At 42.1% G+C, this 17,375-nt stretch overlaps 1 protein-coding gene across 2 annotated transcripts in view; it reads left to right on the top strand.

Moving 5' to 3' along the window:
- LOC143017464 (uncharacterized) overlaps positions 1-17,014 on the top strand; it is a 53,782-nt gene extending 36,768 nt beyond the window's left edge. The window contains exons 9-14 of one of the 2 annotated variants that reach the window (XM_076172229.1): positions 1,493-1,707; positions 4,107-4,296; positions 4,602-4,734; positions 5,873-6,049; positions 8,063-8,220; positions 10,724-17,014. In XM_076172229.1, the coding sequence (XP_076028344.1) occupies positions 1,493-1,707; positions 4,107-4,296; positions 4,602-4,734; positions 5,873-6,049; positions 8,063-8,220; positions 10,724-11,032 (1,182 nt within the window). In that variant the 3' untranslated portion in view covers positions 11,033-17,014. Of the gene's footprint in view, positions 1-1,492; positions 1,708-4,106; positions 4,297-4,601; positions 4,735-5,872; positions 6,107-8,062; positions 8,221-10,723 lie in introns of both variants that reach the window. The other variant, XM_076172228.1, reaches the window with a different exon arrangement.
- The last annotated feature ends 361 nt before the right edge of the window (positions 17,015-17,375 follow it).

Genomic DNA, 17,375 nt, shown 5'->3' with positions numbered 1-17,375 from the left:
ATCATTAGGTGCAGTGATGAGCGGCTGATACTTAGTCGATCTTCAGACTGTGCCCAGGATCTCTCTTTATCAACCTCAATTGCTTTCCCAACACTTTTAACACGTATAGCGTTGACACCCTGTGACTGCTCTTCTGTCGCTATAACTTCCAAAGAGTGACATGGAAACATCCCCACAATACAGACGGGAATCAAATCTTTCTTTCAAGAGAGATCTATAGGAAGGCCCAAAGATTGTTGAAAGTTGCTGTGGAGTTGTGGGTATTCTACTTAGTGAAATGAGGCAACGGTTAGTTGATTACCGTGATGTATTGTCTAAATAAGTGGTTCTCAACCTGCCTTTCGTCACGTTTGCTATATACTTATGTGTTACTGTTCTTTAGCCTCCCGGGGGAGGTCACTTTAACACTGAATTACACCACAAAGCATTTACTAAATTCCACTAGATATCGACCTGTTGTCCCAATTGTAAAACTCTTTAGCCCTCTAGGTGCCCACGGGTCATAGATTAAGAACCACTGGTCCATTTGCTATTCAGCTTGGTGGTCGATGATTATACTAAGAACATGATGACATAAGAATGGAAGATAATGCAAGAGATCATAAGGCTTACATTAGCCGGGTTCCTGTCCCTTACCACTTGCCATCCACATCTATAAAGTTATCTAATCTCTTAAAACAACCAATTGTTTCATGGGTCACTATAACGTTACTAAGTCAATTCCATTAGTTAACCACTCTGTTGGTAAACTAGTTTTTGCCTGTTTTCTTCTGAAACATAAACATTACCTTAATAGTGGTTTCCGATATTAACGGAGATCCAGAGATCCCCTATAGTCTGTATAACAAAAAGATTTGACGTGAGAAACCTACAGTAGTATTCTTAAAAAAAATCTTTCCTTTTATAAATCTTTCCTTATATAAATCTTACATAAATCCTTGGAAGGGATTTTTTTTTAAGAATACCACTGCAAGAATCTTACGGTGGTATTCTTATTTTTTTCCTTATATAAATCTTTCCTTATATAAATCTTATATAAGTCCTTGGAAGGGAAAGCATTTTTTTTTTAAGAATACCACTGTTACCCTCTTAGTATGATGGTATTCCTTGTTGTAGATAATACTCTAGGGGACTATTTTAGTGAAACTCCTATGGACTATTGTCACGTAGTATTATTTTATAGCAAGATCTTTATTCCTACTTAAAAAAATGCTCATAAATGTTCGACTCCTGGTATTGATCATTTCAGTCTGTTGTGATCTTAGAATTAATACATCGATGTCCTAGATATATATCAAGACATTCAAATTTTTTTTTTAGTAAATTTTTATATTTTCAGACTTTGAAAATTACAGTAACTTAATCAAAATCCCGTTTGAGCCCATAAGTCATTGGAAAGCACATATACATACATAAAAAAATAAAATAAAACATGAAGTTGAAGAAACAAGACAAAGACACAACTTCTAACTAATACGTTTTGATTCTCAAGACATTTCTAGAACGGGACATTCGTGTGGATCTAACATTTGGTGTCCGGACGGTCCCTTCGCATCACTACACCACGATGGCCGTTCTCACCGGTCCCTTCCGGCAGTCTTCCCTGGACCCTGTTACTTGCCGGAAGCTATACGGGGTTGTGCCTCAAAGATTCCCGGATCAACAGCAGGACGAAGAGCTCTTTAAGGCCGAGATTGCTACTCACAGGTGGGTTTGCACCAGTAAAGGTGTAGTGGACAATGTTTAACAGTAGAACATTCTCTCTCTCTCTCTCTCTCTCTCTCTCTCTCTCTCTCTCTCTCTCTCTCTCTCTCTCTCTCTCTCTCTCTCTCTCTCTCTCTCTCTCTCTCTCTCTCTCTCTCTCTCTCTCTGAGTGTGCAGTAACAAAGATGTAGTGGGCAATGTTAAACAATAGAACATTTTCTCTCTCTCTCTCTCTCTCTCTCTCTCTCTCTCTCTCTCTCTCTCTCTCTCTCTCTCTTCCCGCCCCATCTCTCTCTCTCTCTCTCTCTCTCTCTCTCTCTCTCTCTCTCTCTCTCTCTCTCTCTCTTTCTATTTCCCATTCATTTATCTCCGCCCTTTAATTTTCATGCATATCAATGCTCACACTAGTGCAGCTACGTTCAGGTCACCATCCAGCACTAAAACAATACCAACAGAGAAAAGACAACCTGACCACAGACGTAAACTACCCCGGATGTAACCACCACATAAAAGACACCGAAGACATCCTACTCAGTCCTGTCCTAGACATACCCAGACAATAGGATAACATTTCGTCCTTTGTATGTAATTGGCGGTTGCCGACAAGTCTGTCAAAAGAGATAACATGTGAGGACGGAACCTTGTACGACGTTTAGCTAATAATTGAAAAAGCTGCAAAGCGAAACCTCATACTAATAGAGGTTCTGTCCTTACATGCTTTTTTTCTCCCTTTACTGATTTACTGGCTAATCCAGCGGTTGCTGCCGCCTACCTGGGAGCCTTGGGCTTCGTGCAAGACTGAGCTATATTCATAACTTTCACACTCAACCACTTAGTCTCGTAGCTGTAGATCCATGTAGTTCTTTACTGCTTGTACCAGCCGAGCGGGTTAGAGCGTCACTAATTACAGCGGAGGTCGAGGAGACGGCATTTTGAACCCTGCCGCCATCGAGTTGGACCAAGGGCATGGTTCATTGAATTTCACGCTACAGAGCCCTTTATAAATGGCACCGTCCTAGCCTCCTGAGAGGGGGAGTTTGAGACGTTAAACTGAATCACCAAACGACTCCGCTGGGCAACATCTACTATCCTTTAAATCAAGGATTCCCAAACTGTAGATCATGACCCCCCCAAAGGGTCATGAGCCTTTACTTAGGGGTCTTGGAGGCTCCAACTGGATGTACACTCAGCCACACAAACCAGCGTATTGATTTGTTTGTATCAAAAAACCACCAAATACGTCCTTTTCATTAAAATATATTATCAGATCAACCCTTGTTAATAAACATTGATAAACAATGATATATATTTGTTGTTATTTCTCTCTCTGCTGTGATTAATAAAGTTTAAGGTTATGCCTCTGCGATATTAAAAATTAGTACGTTTTCAGAAGGCTTAGTGGTGGTCATGGTAGGTGTGGTAATACTGAAACGGGTCACGTATTGGAAAAGTTTAGGAAACACTGCTCTGAATCCTCAATGTCCACGTGCTATATACTGTTCTCACTCATACTTGTCTATCTTTTGTTCAATATTTCGTGTAACTATAACTTTACTGTAGAGAACATTATCATTCATTTTTCTCCTTCATTATACATTAGAAAACTCACTCACCATTCACTGCCAAGGGATATTAACACAACAGGGCAGGACTCGCAGTAATGGGTTTGAATTGGACAGATTTAGGTTTAAGATGGAAATAGTTAAGAATTGTTTTTACTTATAGGGTGGTCAACGAATGGAATAGACTTAGTAATCATGTAGTGAGCGCTGAAACTATTGGTTGTTAGAAACGGTTAGACAGTTTCATGGATGGGGATGACAGGTGGTCATGGACACGGAACTGCCTTGTGTAGACCTTTTGGTCTCTTGTAGTCACCTTCATTCTTATGTTCTAAAGGAAAGAAAGTGGTGGTGAGGTGACCACGCCAAGAGGCGCTGAGTAGCTGCGGCCGAAGCCGTCACCTTTGCCCTATGTACAAGCGTTTGGACTGATGGTTAGGTAACAGTCACTGCTGGGAATTGGAGAGAAGTGCGGGATTCGAACCTACAACCAAACGAATGAGGGACCAGCACGCTTCTGAAAACGTCATCAAGGCATATAAAGCCAAGGGAGTAAGGCTCATTTGACACGTATCGACTTTTCGCCGTGCGCAGTCCACGACACAACGTCCTGGTCTCAAATAACCATGGGTGTCTATAGATGTTTTCACACAACCACGACCACGTGTGAAAGCGTCCATAGACACCAATGGTTATTTGAGAGCACGACTTCGCGTCGTGGACGACGCACGAAAAAAAGTTGATACGTGTGAAACGAGCCTAAGAGGAAACTGAGCCAAATGGTCCCAAGTTGTTGAAGATTTAAAACTGAACTTAACTTTAATCCACTTCGTCTTCCAGGATCGTAAGCGAGACTTGGCCACACAAACCTCAGGTGCTGGAAGTGGAGGTGATCCACTCCAGGTCTTTACTCCACTCAGCAGTCCACCTGTATGCGGAGTCTCCCCGTGGACGCCATCTGGTGGCCGTTTCCCACACTATAGACACTGCTACCATTCCAACCCCACATGACCTAGCCTGGTCAAATGACGTAAGTACCTTGATTCGCGTATGACGAAACTGAATGCTATTTTGTGTAGTCACTCCTGTACATATGTCTTAGTATTAACGTATCACTTTAAAATACAAACATAATTTCATGGAAAAACGTAATAACAAGTGTGACAATAGACTAGCATAATTACGTCTGGAAACGTTACATAATAAAACGGCATGTCGCCTGATGTTTATAGATAATTAATCATCAAATTGTGACAAAAAAAACAACAATAAATCTTACGGGATTTATACGTGTGCCAAAATGAATTGATGAGTTAAGCTGTATATGTGGGTCAGTGTGCCCACAATTACCGCACAATCTCGATCAATCCACGACGAGGGGAGAGGGCCATGGTCATCAAGACACACGAGGGAGACTGGGCACTTGTGACTGCTGACTGGGCTGGACTTTACAACGGCGTGCCATCAGGTAAGAGTCTGAACTTCATCAAATGGTTCCCAAACTCATGGTCGCCACCCAAACGAGTGTCTGTTTCTCTTGAGTCACAAGGGTGTTTCTGTCGAGTTGCTAGAGTATTTTTGAACGTTCAGGAATCGTTAAAATAAGTAAAAGAAGGTAGAGGCACTAGTAATATGATGGTATTAATCACATGAAACGCTTGAAAGGTCAGAGATTACAAGGCCAGGCCATGATGGGTTACGGCCAAGAAAATTTGGGGACCATTGCCTTAAACCCTTTAAAGCCCTTAAGGATTATTTATGCTTTTGTTCTGAATAACGCCAGACAACTTCTTCCAACTTAAAGGATTTTTTTTTATCTCAGAAATAACTTTATGGGCATATGTTAAACTTATTTAAAAAATTGTACGGGCATCACAATGTTAAAACTAATATGATTATTTTATGTAAGCCTGAAAGGATTTTCAGTGGGTTCTTGGTTTGGCTGATATTTAATATTTTTTTCTTAAATAGAAAAATTGGTCTGAGGAGTCAGTGGGTTGAGGATCAAAGTTTTAACACCCAGATACCCAATATCTTTTTTCTTAAAGAAAATTTTTGGTCTGAGGAGTCAGTGGGTTGAAGATCATAGTTTTAACACCCAGATACCCAATATCTTTTTTCTTAAAGAAAATTTTTGGTCTGAGGAGTCAGTGGGTTGAAGATCATAGTTTTAACATCCAGATGGAGTGGCCGTGCCAATCCTGATGACATAAAATGTATTGGCCAACCACATCATTGAAGTTATATACTTTCTAGATATTTTTCTGTCTGGCGTTAGATCATCATGTCATGCTGGCAATAGATTCCAAGGAGGAAGGGACTAAATCTATTTCGACTAGGCTTCCCAACCCGGGGACATATCTTTATTAAAAGTGCTTGCTTTGGTCAATCTTATAAGATTATATTCCAGTAGTGATTAACCACCTTAGACTGAAGTGGCTTATTAGGTGTATTTCTACTTAAAGTGGTATTACACTTTGTATATTTGTATTTTTGTATGTTATGTGCAAAGATACGGCCATTCTGGACCTTGATACACAGATAAGATCTCAGACTTCAAGTACTTCGTTTATGGGAGGCATCTCACGGGCTCTTTTCATTCTCAGCGTCCAGCGGCAGCCTCAACGCGCAGGCAGGAGGAAGGACCACACAGAGCAACGGGAGCGAGAATAAAACAAACGGCTCATGTCCTGCTGACTTGAACACCGTATCGTCGGACGGACTCTCGGCAGGGAGCGGGAGCGGAGGGGGAGGAGGCTCAGGTGTCGGAGGCATTGGAGGAGGTACCGGCCAGGACAAGCAGTCGAATAGTTTTGCTGTAGTTTCGCCTGATAAGTCGGGTGCGTGTCTGGTTGTATGTCATGCTTGGCTGAGAAGTGAAGCCAAGACGCGTTCAGAGAAACTGTCGTCCTCTTGCACGTGGTCCAGTTGGTGAGCATCGGCTGTACAACACGCCTCAGGGGCACAGGCACCATCTGAACGTACCTGTCCTCTCAGGTGGTTTTGATCAAATCGGATGGAAGCAGAGGACTAAACCCTCACTCTCTCTACAACAAGATGGCAAAAAAGTGACCCTCCCTTCTACAAGATGGCAAAAAAAAAAAAAAGTGAAAAAAAAAAAAAATGAAAGACAAACTACCACATTGGACGCACCAACCATGCCATGAGGACGACAGATTTTACTATTTTGTTCTTTCTTGCTCTTCTACAGCACCCGAATTATTAACAAAACCCAGATAGAACTATACTCTCTTGTATATAAATGCTATGTAGAGGTCTGTGTAATATCTATAAGCTATAGTTGTCTAGTTTCAAATCTCATCATCTTTAAAGTATTTCAGACCATTTCATATTCTTCCTATCATTACTCATTATCTTAAACTTGTACATAATTCATTTTGGTGTGAGGTAAACTACGTAGAGAATTTTGCAGAAATGATAAATTTTGGTTTATTCTAACCATTGCACCCAACCCTAATTTGCGAATTTGATTTTGCACGTTTCCCATCCCGGCACACGTGTAGTAACTAAATGTTTGGTGATAGATACAAAGCTAGATGGTTTTCTCAAAGTAAGTCATGTCATCATAGATCTGTTGTACTGAGGAGATCCGAATAGGGACAGTGGAGAAAGAATGATTAAAAGTAGAGAGCGCCAGTGATATCTACAGAACAGCTAAGCATCTCTTAAACTTAAACTTTTGACAAATTAAGTGAGTCGAATCTAATTTCAAACCCATAATCTCCAACTACTTAAATTTCTTTTTCTGCAACAGAAAACCAGCTCGCAGAACTCTAGGTATAATCATCCAAATGAACCCGGCCATACCTTATATATAACGCATATTGTAGTTTATATAATGAGAAGAGCCACACATACGGAACGGAAAACCTCATTGTAGATATAATTCAGCCTTGAAGCAACAAACGCATAATCATGTGAAAAGTATACATAAACGTAACCGCACCCTTTAGTCAATGTAATTTTTTTGTTATTCTTTATTTTATCTTTTCATCGCATTATTTTTTACCCACGTGGTCCTTTCTCTGATAGGGTCATTTCATCCACTGAGTTCTTTCACAAACAAGGCTTTTACAACCACTAGGTTCTTTCACCCAATGGGGGTATTTCACCAATAGAATTTTTCACACACTGAGTTCTTTCACCAGAAGGAAAATTTTACCCATTAGGTCCTTTGGCTCTCGGGAGTTCTTTCACCACCAGGACACTTTCACCTACTGAGTTCTTTCACCACCAGGGTATTTGCACCCACTGGGTTCATTTGTCCTCTGGGTTCTTGCACCAAAAGGTCTTTTTCACCAACTGAGTTCTTTCGCCAATTGGTTCTTCCACTTAAGAGTTTAATTCACTAACAGGGTTCTTCTATCTTACTTAGTACTTTCACCATCACAATCAGTTAGCCCTTTACGGCCTGCTGTGACAATTCTGTCACATTTAAAGGTTTTGTTATGGTGATACCAGAAGATCTTACTTATTTTTGAGGAATCTAACATAAAGGCTTAGAGATCCAGGTTAATTATACCAACTCAATTAACCTTAAATGGGCTATTTGAATGAGTTTGTTGCATTTAAATATTTTGTTTTGGCTAACGTCAGATGATTTTATGCAGCCTGGAAGAATCTCAATGTCGTACGGGTAGGATAGAAGCGCCAGTAAACTGCAGTCTATAATAACAAGGCATCGCGGGGTTAGTGCATGTTTTTATTGTGGAACATCACAAAGGGAGTTTCTTGTTCTTATGTTGCACTGTTTACATCGTCGTCCTTTTGCACAGAGGTCCGGGGTCGACCGGGAAGTCCAGGACACCTGGTTCTGCACGTCCATCAGCTACAGCAGTTCCAGTACCGAACGGTGGTCCTACCCTATGAGAGACGGGAGTACACGTTCTGCCTGGGAGGTGTCACTATCGATATGGAGCGAGGAATTATTGAGGTATTTTCTCGTATGGAATGTTTATTGAATGTTATAGTTCGTGTCGTTCATTCTGGATTCGATTCAGTCAATACTAAGCTTCACGTTATGACAGCATCGTTGCCTCTGTACCTGATTGGCTTCTACACTGAGCATTCAAATGCAACAGCTAATCAGAAGAGTATAATGAAGGTGTCACCATAGTGTGAAGTTTACTACTGAAAGTCGTTTGGGTGGTCAATAACGAATTTTTTCATTGATATAACTGCGGTTACAGAACTGAAGGATCTTCCATTTTTGTAAGGCAAATAGCTCTTGAAGAAAACATATAATACCCTCTGTAAAAGAATGTTCTATAGTTAAATGATCAGGGTGGACGACATACAATTACTTTTAACTCTAAAATCGGCTTGTAAGTGTAGTCACTCGGTTCAATGTATTTCGTTCATAAGGCTCAACACTTGTTGCTTCTAAATGACTAAATCTCAAAGCAGTGACAACACTTATTACCGTGAATATGGAACTGTCACATTGACTATTTTTAGAACAAGGGTGTCTTTGGGAGGGCTCCGACCTCTTGGGAGAGGAGGTGAAGTTATCAGCTTCTGCAGTCAAATGTTGTAGACCCTAATTTATATTACCACATTTAAGTGGGGCCAAGCTTCAAAGAACCCTAATCATGGAAAAAAGGGTAAAGATAAAGTCAAAGAATAGTAGTAAGAGATATAATCTTAGTGTTACATGCCATGGAAACATCAGAGTACTCCCTTTGTGTGTCACTGATCCTTGCAAGACTTGCACTAATCTAGATTTCAGCTTAATTATCGGCTGTGTTCCATTCGAGAGTGGTAAAGCCTAATGTTGTGGTCGTTTTGAACGCATGGGATTAACTTGAATCTACAATAATAGTCATTATTCCTATTATGTGGGGTAGTTAGTGTTCATTATGAACACAGCCAATCCTTACCTACCAGATTATTTTTTTCAGGAAGAAGATAGATATTCTAAAGATTCTGATACCAAATTTGTAGATGTACTGTTAGCAAATTATTAATGCTACTGATATCACCTCATACATTATGTGTTATAACAAAAGGATCTTCATAACGTTATCATTATATGTCTTTAATTTTGTTTATGATCATCATTATTTACATCGCGTCATACATTCCTTTTATGCGTATACATACATACATGCATGCATACATACATACATACATACATACATACATACATACATACATACATACATACATACACACATACATACATACATACATATATCAAAAGGCTTTTTTCCCCATTACACGGGAGGTAGCCAAAAGAAAAAGGTATAGGAACTACTCCCACCCATTCCATCCCCTACATACTCCACTCCCCTCTACCCTCTTCCCTCCCTCTCATCTCGGCACCTCCTGGATGACGGGTCATCCCTGCATCCTGTCCACTGCCCTTGGTCAGAAGCAGTGTCGCAAGACACAGCACATCCACAGCAAGGCCGCTTCATTTATTTGGCGACCCCCCTCTCCGACCCCTCATGCAGAAAAGGAGAAGGGGAGAAATCCCCTCGGGCTGCGTTCCCCACCCACTCCCCCTCATGCATCACGGCATCATCCATACACAACCTTTCTCCATTCATCCCTTTCTTCTGTCCTCTCCCGTCCTTCCTCAACAGATATTCCTCTCTCTCCCAATGCCCCTTTTACCCCATCCATCCATCTCATCCTAGGACGCCCCCTCATGTTCACTCCTTCCACCTCTGCCTTCCACACCTCTTTTACTAATCTTTCTTCACTCATTCTTTCCATGTGTCCAAACCATCCCAATACTCTTTCACCGACCCTATCTCACAATTCACTTTCCACCCCTGTTCACCTCCTCACCTCCTTATTTCTCACTCTATCTAGCCTAGTAATCCCTAGTATGCTTCTCAGGCATTTCATCTCAAACACATCCAAACTCCTTCTCTCTTCCTCTCTTATGTTCCATGTTTCTGCCCCGTACAGTGATGTCGGCACAATCACTCCTTCATACAATCTCCTCTTAGCATTCATTCCCAAATGTCTATTTCTCATTACACTTTTTAATCCCCCATGGCATTTACTCGCTTCTCTCAATCTACATTCTACCTCCACCTCCACTCCTCCCTTTCCTGCCACATTCGCACACAAGTATCTAAAACTATCCACTTCTTCCAGTCTCTCTCTCTTAATACTCACTTCCAGCCTGCTGCCACTCTCTCCCCTTGTACATCTCATCACCTTACTTTTGCCACATTTTTTCAGCTTCATTCTTTCACACACCTCAAACTCTGTCACTACTTCCTCAATCCCTCCTCTGATCCTGCTACAAGCGCAGTGTCGTCAGTAAACAACAGTTAGCTTGTCTCCCACTTTTCTCCATTCTCCTTAACCATCTCCAACCCCCGACCCACTACCCTTGCATTTGCCTGTCGCGCAACCTAATCCATGTATAGATTGAACAGCCAAGTATAGACTGAACTGAAAAACTCTTATACTTTCAGGTGGGAATGGGCAACCCGTCTTTGGTGGAATCCATTTCCTTGGCTCTGAGTGCAGCTGTCCTCCACGTACTGTGCCAACCACGTCCTGACCGTCCCGTCGTGGGTCAAACCAACCGAATCCCCGTCGAGAAACTGAGTCTCCTCCACGCCTTGGGATTCTACGCCGCCTCGACCCCGCACAACAGCTTTCTCAAAGCCAACGACGGGTGCGGTGGATGTGGATCCTGCGGCGGTTGTGGTGGGTGTGGAGGTTGTGGTGGTTGTGGAGGATGCGGTGGGTGTGGTGGATGTGGAGGCTGTGGGGGTTAAGGGGAAGAGGGACTGGGTAAAGTTCTCTTGTGCTAGAACTGTGACCTAACCGGAGGGACTAATAATAGCCTCTTGTCATGCAGTGACTGTTCCCCTCAACCCATCCCAGCTTTCCGCGTCGTGCCGCCGACCCCGTAGTCCTCCTGGTTCTCAACCTATAGATCTAAGGCGGCAGAATCACTTCCTCAAGGCCTCAGCGGCAGTAGCACTAGAGCCAGCCTCGAAGGACTACACGCCTGTCGCTATACCACGTGACTGCCCGTAACGTAGCAGTGACGAGTGTATACGAGTGGTGTAGACGTGCCACCAGAATAGCGAATTAGTTGTGTCACACGAGGAATACACTGACGTAGCAGTAACATGCGAGTACCGAGGGTCTACCTTCACCATGTGATAGCCAAAAGACTGCAGGCGAGTATATATGTACCCCCCCACCCCCACCCAATGACTCACGCGTGGTTTCGTTGCGTACCTTGAAGGAGCATGGCGTTTGTGGGATTTCCTGCGGAGCCATAGCGACTGCAACAGTCACATGTAGATAGTCAGTTGGCTGCTTATAGCCATCCTCTTCCCCTTTACCTGAGGCGCTGTGTGTTTTGCTCTTATTCGTTAGTACAACAGGGGCTTTTGTACTGTGTGGTAGTTTCCGAGGGGAAGGGAATGTAGGTCCATCGTTGCATCTCGGCTCACCTTTGCTCCTTCCCGACAGTTATGGATACGACCCCCTTTTTAATTACCCACTGCCACTCATTTACCAACATTCTGTCGTCGGAATGAGCGTGGAATGAGATCTCAATGGACTTCAGCACGAACTGACCTCAACTAGTTCAAGAGAAACACAAATGGGATGTAAGTGTGGAGAGGCTTTCACCAGAGGCCATCTTAGCTATAATCCTGGGATCTTCTGGAGGTTCCCAGAATGGATCGATTATAGATACGTAAAAAAAAAACACTTGAGTCGGCCCTTCTGGAGCCAATCAAAGAACGTTTGTTACTCTGAAAGCAAGCATGCATAGAAGAGTAGATATAAACGCTGTAGAGAAACTTGAGATCGTAGCACGTGTAATGGGTTGGTCACAGTAGTCGAGACGGGTAGATTAGTTTCTCGGGTGAACAAGCCGAAAGTTTCCCTGGCCGTCAATGGCAGAACGCTTTAAGCGTACGCCACCCTGACTATACTAAGGCTGTCCTGACCATCATTAGGCTGTCTTGGACAACTATAGGCTACCCTGACCGTCTTTAGGCTGCCCTGACTGTCATCAGGTAACCCTTACCGTCATTAGACAAGCGCATGAGCAAAGGCTGCCCTGACCGTCACTAGGATGCCCTGATTGCCTCTCGGCCGTCCTGACAGTCACTAGCCAAGCGCATAAGCCGCCTAGACCTCTTCGTTGACGTCTGCCCTCATAGTCTCCGTTGTGTAGCCGAGATACCCTTTGACTCTTCAGCATACGTAGTAGACATTTCAGTATTTGCTGAAAGATTTGCGTGGTCTCTAAGACCTCGCGAAATGACTGCGATGCAGTATGGAGGAGATGGTTTGTACTACACGCGACGCGTTCGCTACGCATTTGAGAGTTGCCAATCAGTAGGGGGTTTCAGTGACATGGTATACACGGAGGAGCTTGCGTTGGTCCCCTCGTCAATGCAAAAGGGAAATGGAAGAGTACAAAATAAAGTTATGACATTGATACTAAGTCTCACAAGAGCAGCTAATTGGACTCACCTAGTTCAAGGGAGATAGGTGGAGGGGGTTTTTGATAACCGAGTGCATCCTTAGGAAAAGAAAGCACTAAACAATACCAAGAGGAGTGAGAGGAGAGAGGGAGAATTAGAAGGAAGTGAAGAGGACAAAGTACAAACTTTGAATTTACCATCCAACTATGAAACACAACATATTCTCCCCTATGCATTTACTCCTCTTTGTCTCCTCCCTTCCTTCTCATTCGTCTTGTTATGTTCCTCTCTGATTGTTTCTTTAAGTTAAATTTGAATGATTCGAACTTCCCGCGATGAGCGGAAAAGCGTTAGGAGGGTGAGGCCACGCAAGCCCGACTCGAGCGGGGACGGATGTGATGTCAGAGTGATTATGACGTCAGAGTGATTATGACGTCATATCGGTTGTTTTTGTGGACACGGTGGTCGTCTCAGCATGCCCGCCATCAGTCCTCCATAGTAAGCTCTGTTTGGTTTATGCTAGGCCAGCATATGCTGCTTGGCGTGTTCATTGTGGGGCTCAAGCAAGCATGTAGCAATTCAGCATTTCTACTGGCAGTTCTAAGTGTCCAGCTCAGTATGGCTGTAGGTAGGCATATGCTATATGCATCTGGCTTTGCGTGCGTCCTAAAATACCCTGACAAACAGCTCATCCTCTATATTGTCGGGTCCAGGCAGATATTCCAGCATGGCGTGGGTTGAGACTGGAACTCCAGTATCTTGACAATGGATTAATCGACATGAAGATAGACATGTTAAGTCTCAAGGATGATGTCATCCATCCTACTACGCCATCTAGGCGGTGAAAACCTGAAGCTCGCCGTCTCTACTTTCGGGTTCACAACTATTCAACTTTGTACGAGATTAAGCCATGCAGAATAACATGTCTATTTTAAGGCATAGCCATGCAGCTCAGTATGTCTATATACGGATCTCAGCATGCAAACCAGCATGTAGGTCTCCGGATATAGAGGTTTCTTATTGAGGAGTTCAAATTACAAAATCTTCCAGGCACCATTGAAATATAAACCAAAACACTATTTTCTGTAGACTGGCAGTTCTTTTTTCTGTCTCAATGGGATCTGTCCCGAGTGAATGAGTAATGAATGCAATAATCACGCTTCTCCAACTTCAACTTTGGTAAGAAAGAATAGACAGAGAGGGAGAGAGAGGAGAGAGAAAATGTGAGAACGAGAGAATGTCAGAGATAGGGTGGGTGGGTTATCAAATAGAAAATATACGTAAAAGCTAAACTGATAAACGAGAAGGTAGAGAGAAAGAGAGAGAGAGAGAGAAAAAGACGAAAATGGTTGAATAGCATCCTATCAAAGTAGTCTTCACACGAACGAAAAAACTTTTGACTTTTTGTCTATCTGCGGGACAATTCTTCACTCGCAGCAGTAGTGTTGTATCGCGAGGTTGAAGATCGAATGTTCTTTTGTTCGTGTGAAGACTGCAACGCTCCCAATCCCTGTTGAAGAAGAAAAACTGAGTGTTGGCAGAAGGAGACGGCCCCAGTATGTAACTCGTAGATCCCTATCCATCTAGATCTTTCACTGTACGCCTAGGACATTTCTAGTATATTTTTGCACAGTGAAACAAGAAACAAAAAGTTTTAGAAATGTAGGGGCTAAGAGACTCTGTGAATGTCTATTAGAAAACACATGTGAGCATTTTCCCTGTATTTTTGTACTGCAAGGTGGAGCGAACGAAGACGTGTCCCATCTATGGCCAAACATGTCGCGTGGACGACCGTCTTGATACGGACAAACATGTTCATAATTGATAACCATTCTTTTATAACTTGACGAGTTTGTAGATGATATGATTCTTATTTTTTGATAACTACGGTATGATAGAGACGCTTTTTTATCTAAATTCTTTTTTGAAACTGCATTTAACTAGGGACGACTTTGCTGGTGAGGAGACTTTCCGCTATGACACGCATTTCACGTACGACAGTTTGTAGTGATACATTTTTAGCTACGACAGTTTGCCAGTAATGACGACTTTGATGAATTCCCGGTTACGTTCACGCCTGCTCGATTTCTTTGTTAAGGTGCCGTACAATAAAAGTCATGTTCTAACTAACGTCAAATTATTTTGCTTGGTTGCTATATGGACTCTATCAACCACGCCCGCTCGATTTCTTTGTTAAGGTGCCGTACAATAAAAATCATGTTCTAACTGACGTCAAATTATTTTGCTTAGTTGTTAGATGGACTCTATCCACATGAAACACGTCAAGAAAACGGATCTATATGCGTTGTCCAAGTCTCCTATGCAAGATCGTTTGACGTTTGTTGAAACAATTTTATAAAGTGTACCACAATATTAATATGGTTTGAGTATGGGTAAAGGGGATGATGGGATGAATTTAATGTCGTCTTTTCCAAATGTTCAGTCTTTCCCAGTAAGAAATATCAAAACCTGATTCTACCTAAATAAAGGGTGATCAATATTCAAGCATATTTGAGGACCTTTGTGGAACAGCGATAGGAGAGACTGAAAGTGAAATAGTTTTTTGATAAACATGAATATGTTTTCTGTCTCAGATTGTTCATAGTTACAAGAATTGAAATGCACACGTTTTGAAAGCGCTTTGCATATACATCTGCTTCCATTAGTGAGTACTGCAGTGGATTATGAGTTCAAGGGAGTTGTAGTGACATCCTTGGATCGTAAATTTATGACGTGAGTGAATAAATTACGACCTAATTAACTTTCTCATATGGTAAGTAATTAAAGGGAAGGAAAGACCTTTAATACAGCTTTCGAATGCTCGCTGGTCGACCGGGATAGAGCGTCGCTACTTGTGACGGAGGTCGAGATGACGGTAGTTCGATATCTGCCGCTAGCGAGTTGGACCAAGGGTATGGTTATTAAATTCCAAGCTATAAAGTCCTCTGTGAGGGGCACCGTCCTAGCCTCCTGATAAGGGGGAGTTCACGATGTTAAACGGAATCAGTCACTACAGCTTCAAAGAAGATTTCCTCCTTTTTGGTATTTGCAAATACGTGAGAATAAAAGAATTAAATTTATTGCAAATGAAGGCATGTGATAAGTTGGACATTATAATACATTGCAAAATGTTCGTATATCATCACTAATTAACACTAACTATCAGGTTACCCATTTTTCATCGCGGCTGATTGTAAAGAATTATTTAATAGGATGAAGATATTACAAGTAATAATATTAAATACTTATCGGATTCATAAGATATTTAATAAAGCCAGCAATCACAAAATTCAAATATACGGTCCTCATATCATAGTATGTATGTACATTATATATCACATACACGCACGCGCGTGAGCGCGCACACACACACACACACACACACGCACGTATACACACACACACACACACACACACACACACACACACACACACACACACACACACACACACACACACACACACACACTTCAGGTAAATACATACATACATACATACATACATACATACATACATACATACATACATACATACATACATACATATATACATATACATATGTATGCCCATATACATATGCACACATGCCTGTGTTTAGAAAAATATAACCATACAATAAGACAAAAGTATATGTTTTTGTGATTGCAAGGGAAGTGAATTATCTGCACATTTGGATAAAAGGAAAAATCGCCTAACAACATTACATTCTGCTCGTGGTCCTACTATTGACTATCTTTGGTCCTATCATGATTGGTGACATCCTACTACTATTGTACACATAGTGCTGCAGCCACTATTCCTACTACTACTGTTGTTACTACTACTATTTCTACTACTATTACTACCACAGCTACTATTGCTGAGTGCTACAACTACTGCTATTACAAATACTACTACTAATACTACCAGCACCGCCATTACTACTGCTACTACAAATAGTACTACTATTATGGCTACTTCTACTACTAATAATACTACTGCTGATGTTACTATTGCTTCTGCTGTCCCCGATATTATCACAATTACTATCACTATTAGTACTACTATCACTACGCCACTCCTTCCACTGCTACTATTTCAACCACTGTAGACGTCATGGTTGTGGATAAAAATGTATTCGTTTTCAGTTTTACTTTGTTGATGTTAATTTTCTTTCAGAGTTTAAACGTGACTTTAAACCCCGGGTAGAGGCTCCCTTCTCTAGTAGGAAGGTGAGCAAATGTCCCGACCGACATTAGACCACCCCCAGACAGGACAATTCACCCCGTTGATGGAGGCTCACATCCGGACAGCTTTTCCGGTGTGTGTAAGGGGGAGGGGGGAGAGAAAGGGAAGTGAGGGGGAGTGAGGGAGGGGGAGGTGGCCAGCCGGTTCTCGTCTTCATCTCCTGACAGTCGCGACATAACTTCCGGCGAGTGAGGTTGAGCGAGACGGGTGAGACGTCTTGCTATGTTAGTTTATGCTCACAGTATTCTTGAGGGAATGGCGAGCAATGGAGAAAGTAGGAAATTATTTCGTCTTGGTGGTAGGGTAGACAAAAGTATTAACATCCACCTCAAGCATGTTGTTATTACTACTACTACTACTACTACTACTACTACTACTACTACTACTACTACTACTACTACTACTACTACTACTACTACTACTACTGCTACTACCACCA

This window comes from Oratosquilla oratoria, chromosome 32 (genome assembly GCF_046742065.1).
Source record: "Oratosquilla oratoria isolate Oo_2021 chromosome 32, ASM4674206v1, whole genome shotgun sequence".
Taxonomy (NCBI): Eukaryota; Metazoa; Arthropoda; class Malacostraca; order Stomatopoda; family Squillidae; genus Oratosquilla; species Oratosquilla oratoria.
Note: the sequence above shows the minus strand (reverse complement) of the source record. Positions and strands in the feature narration are given on the sequence as shown.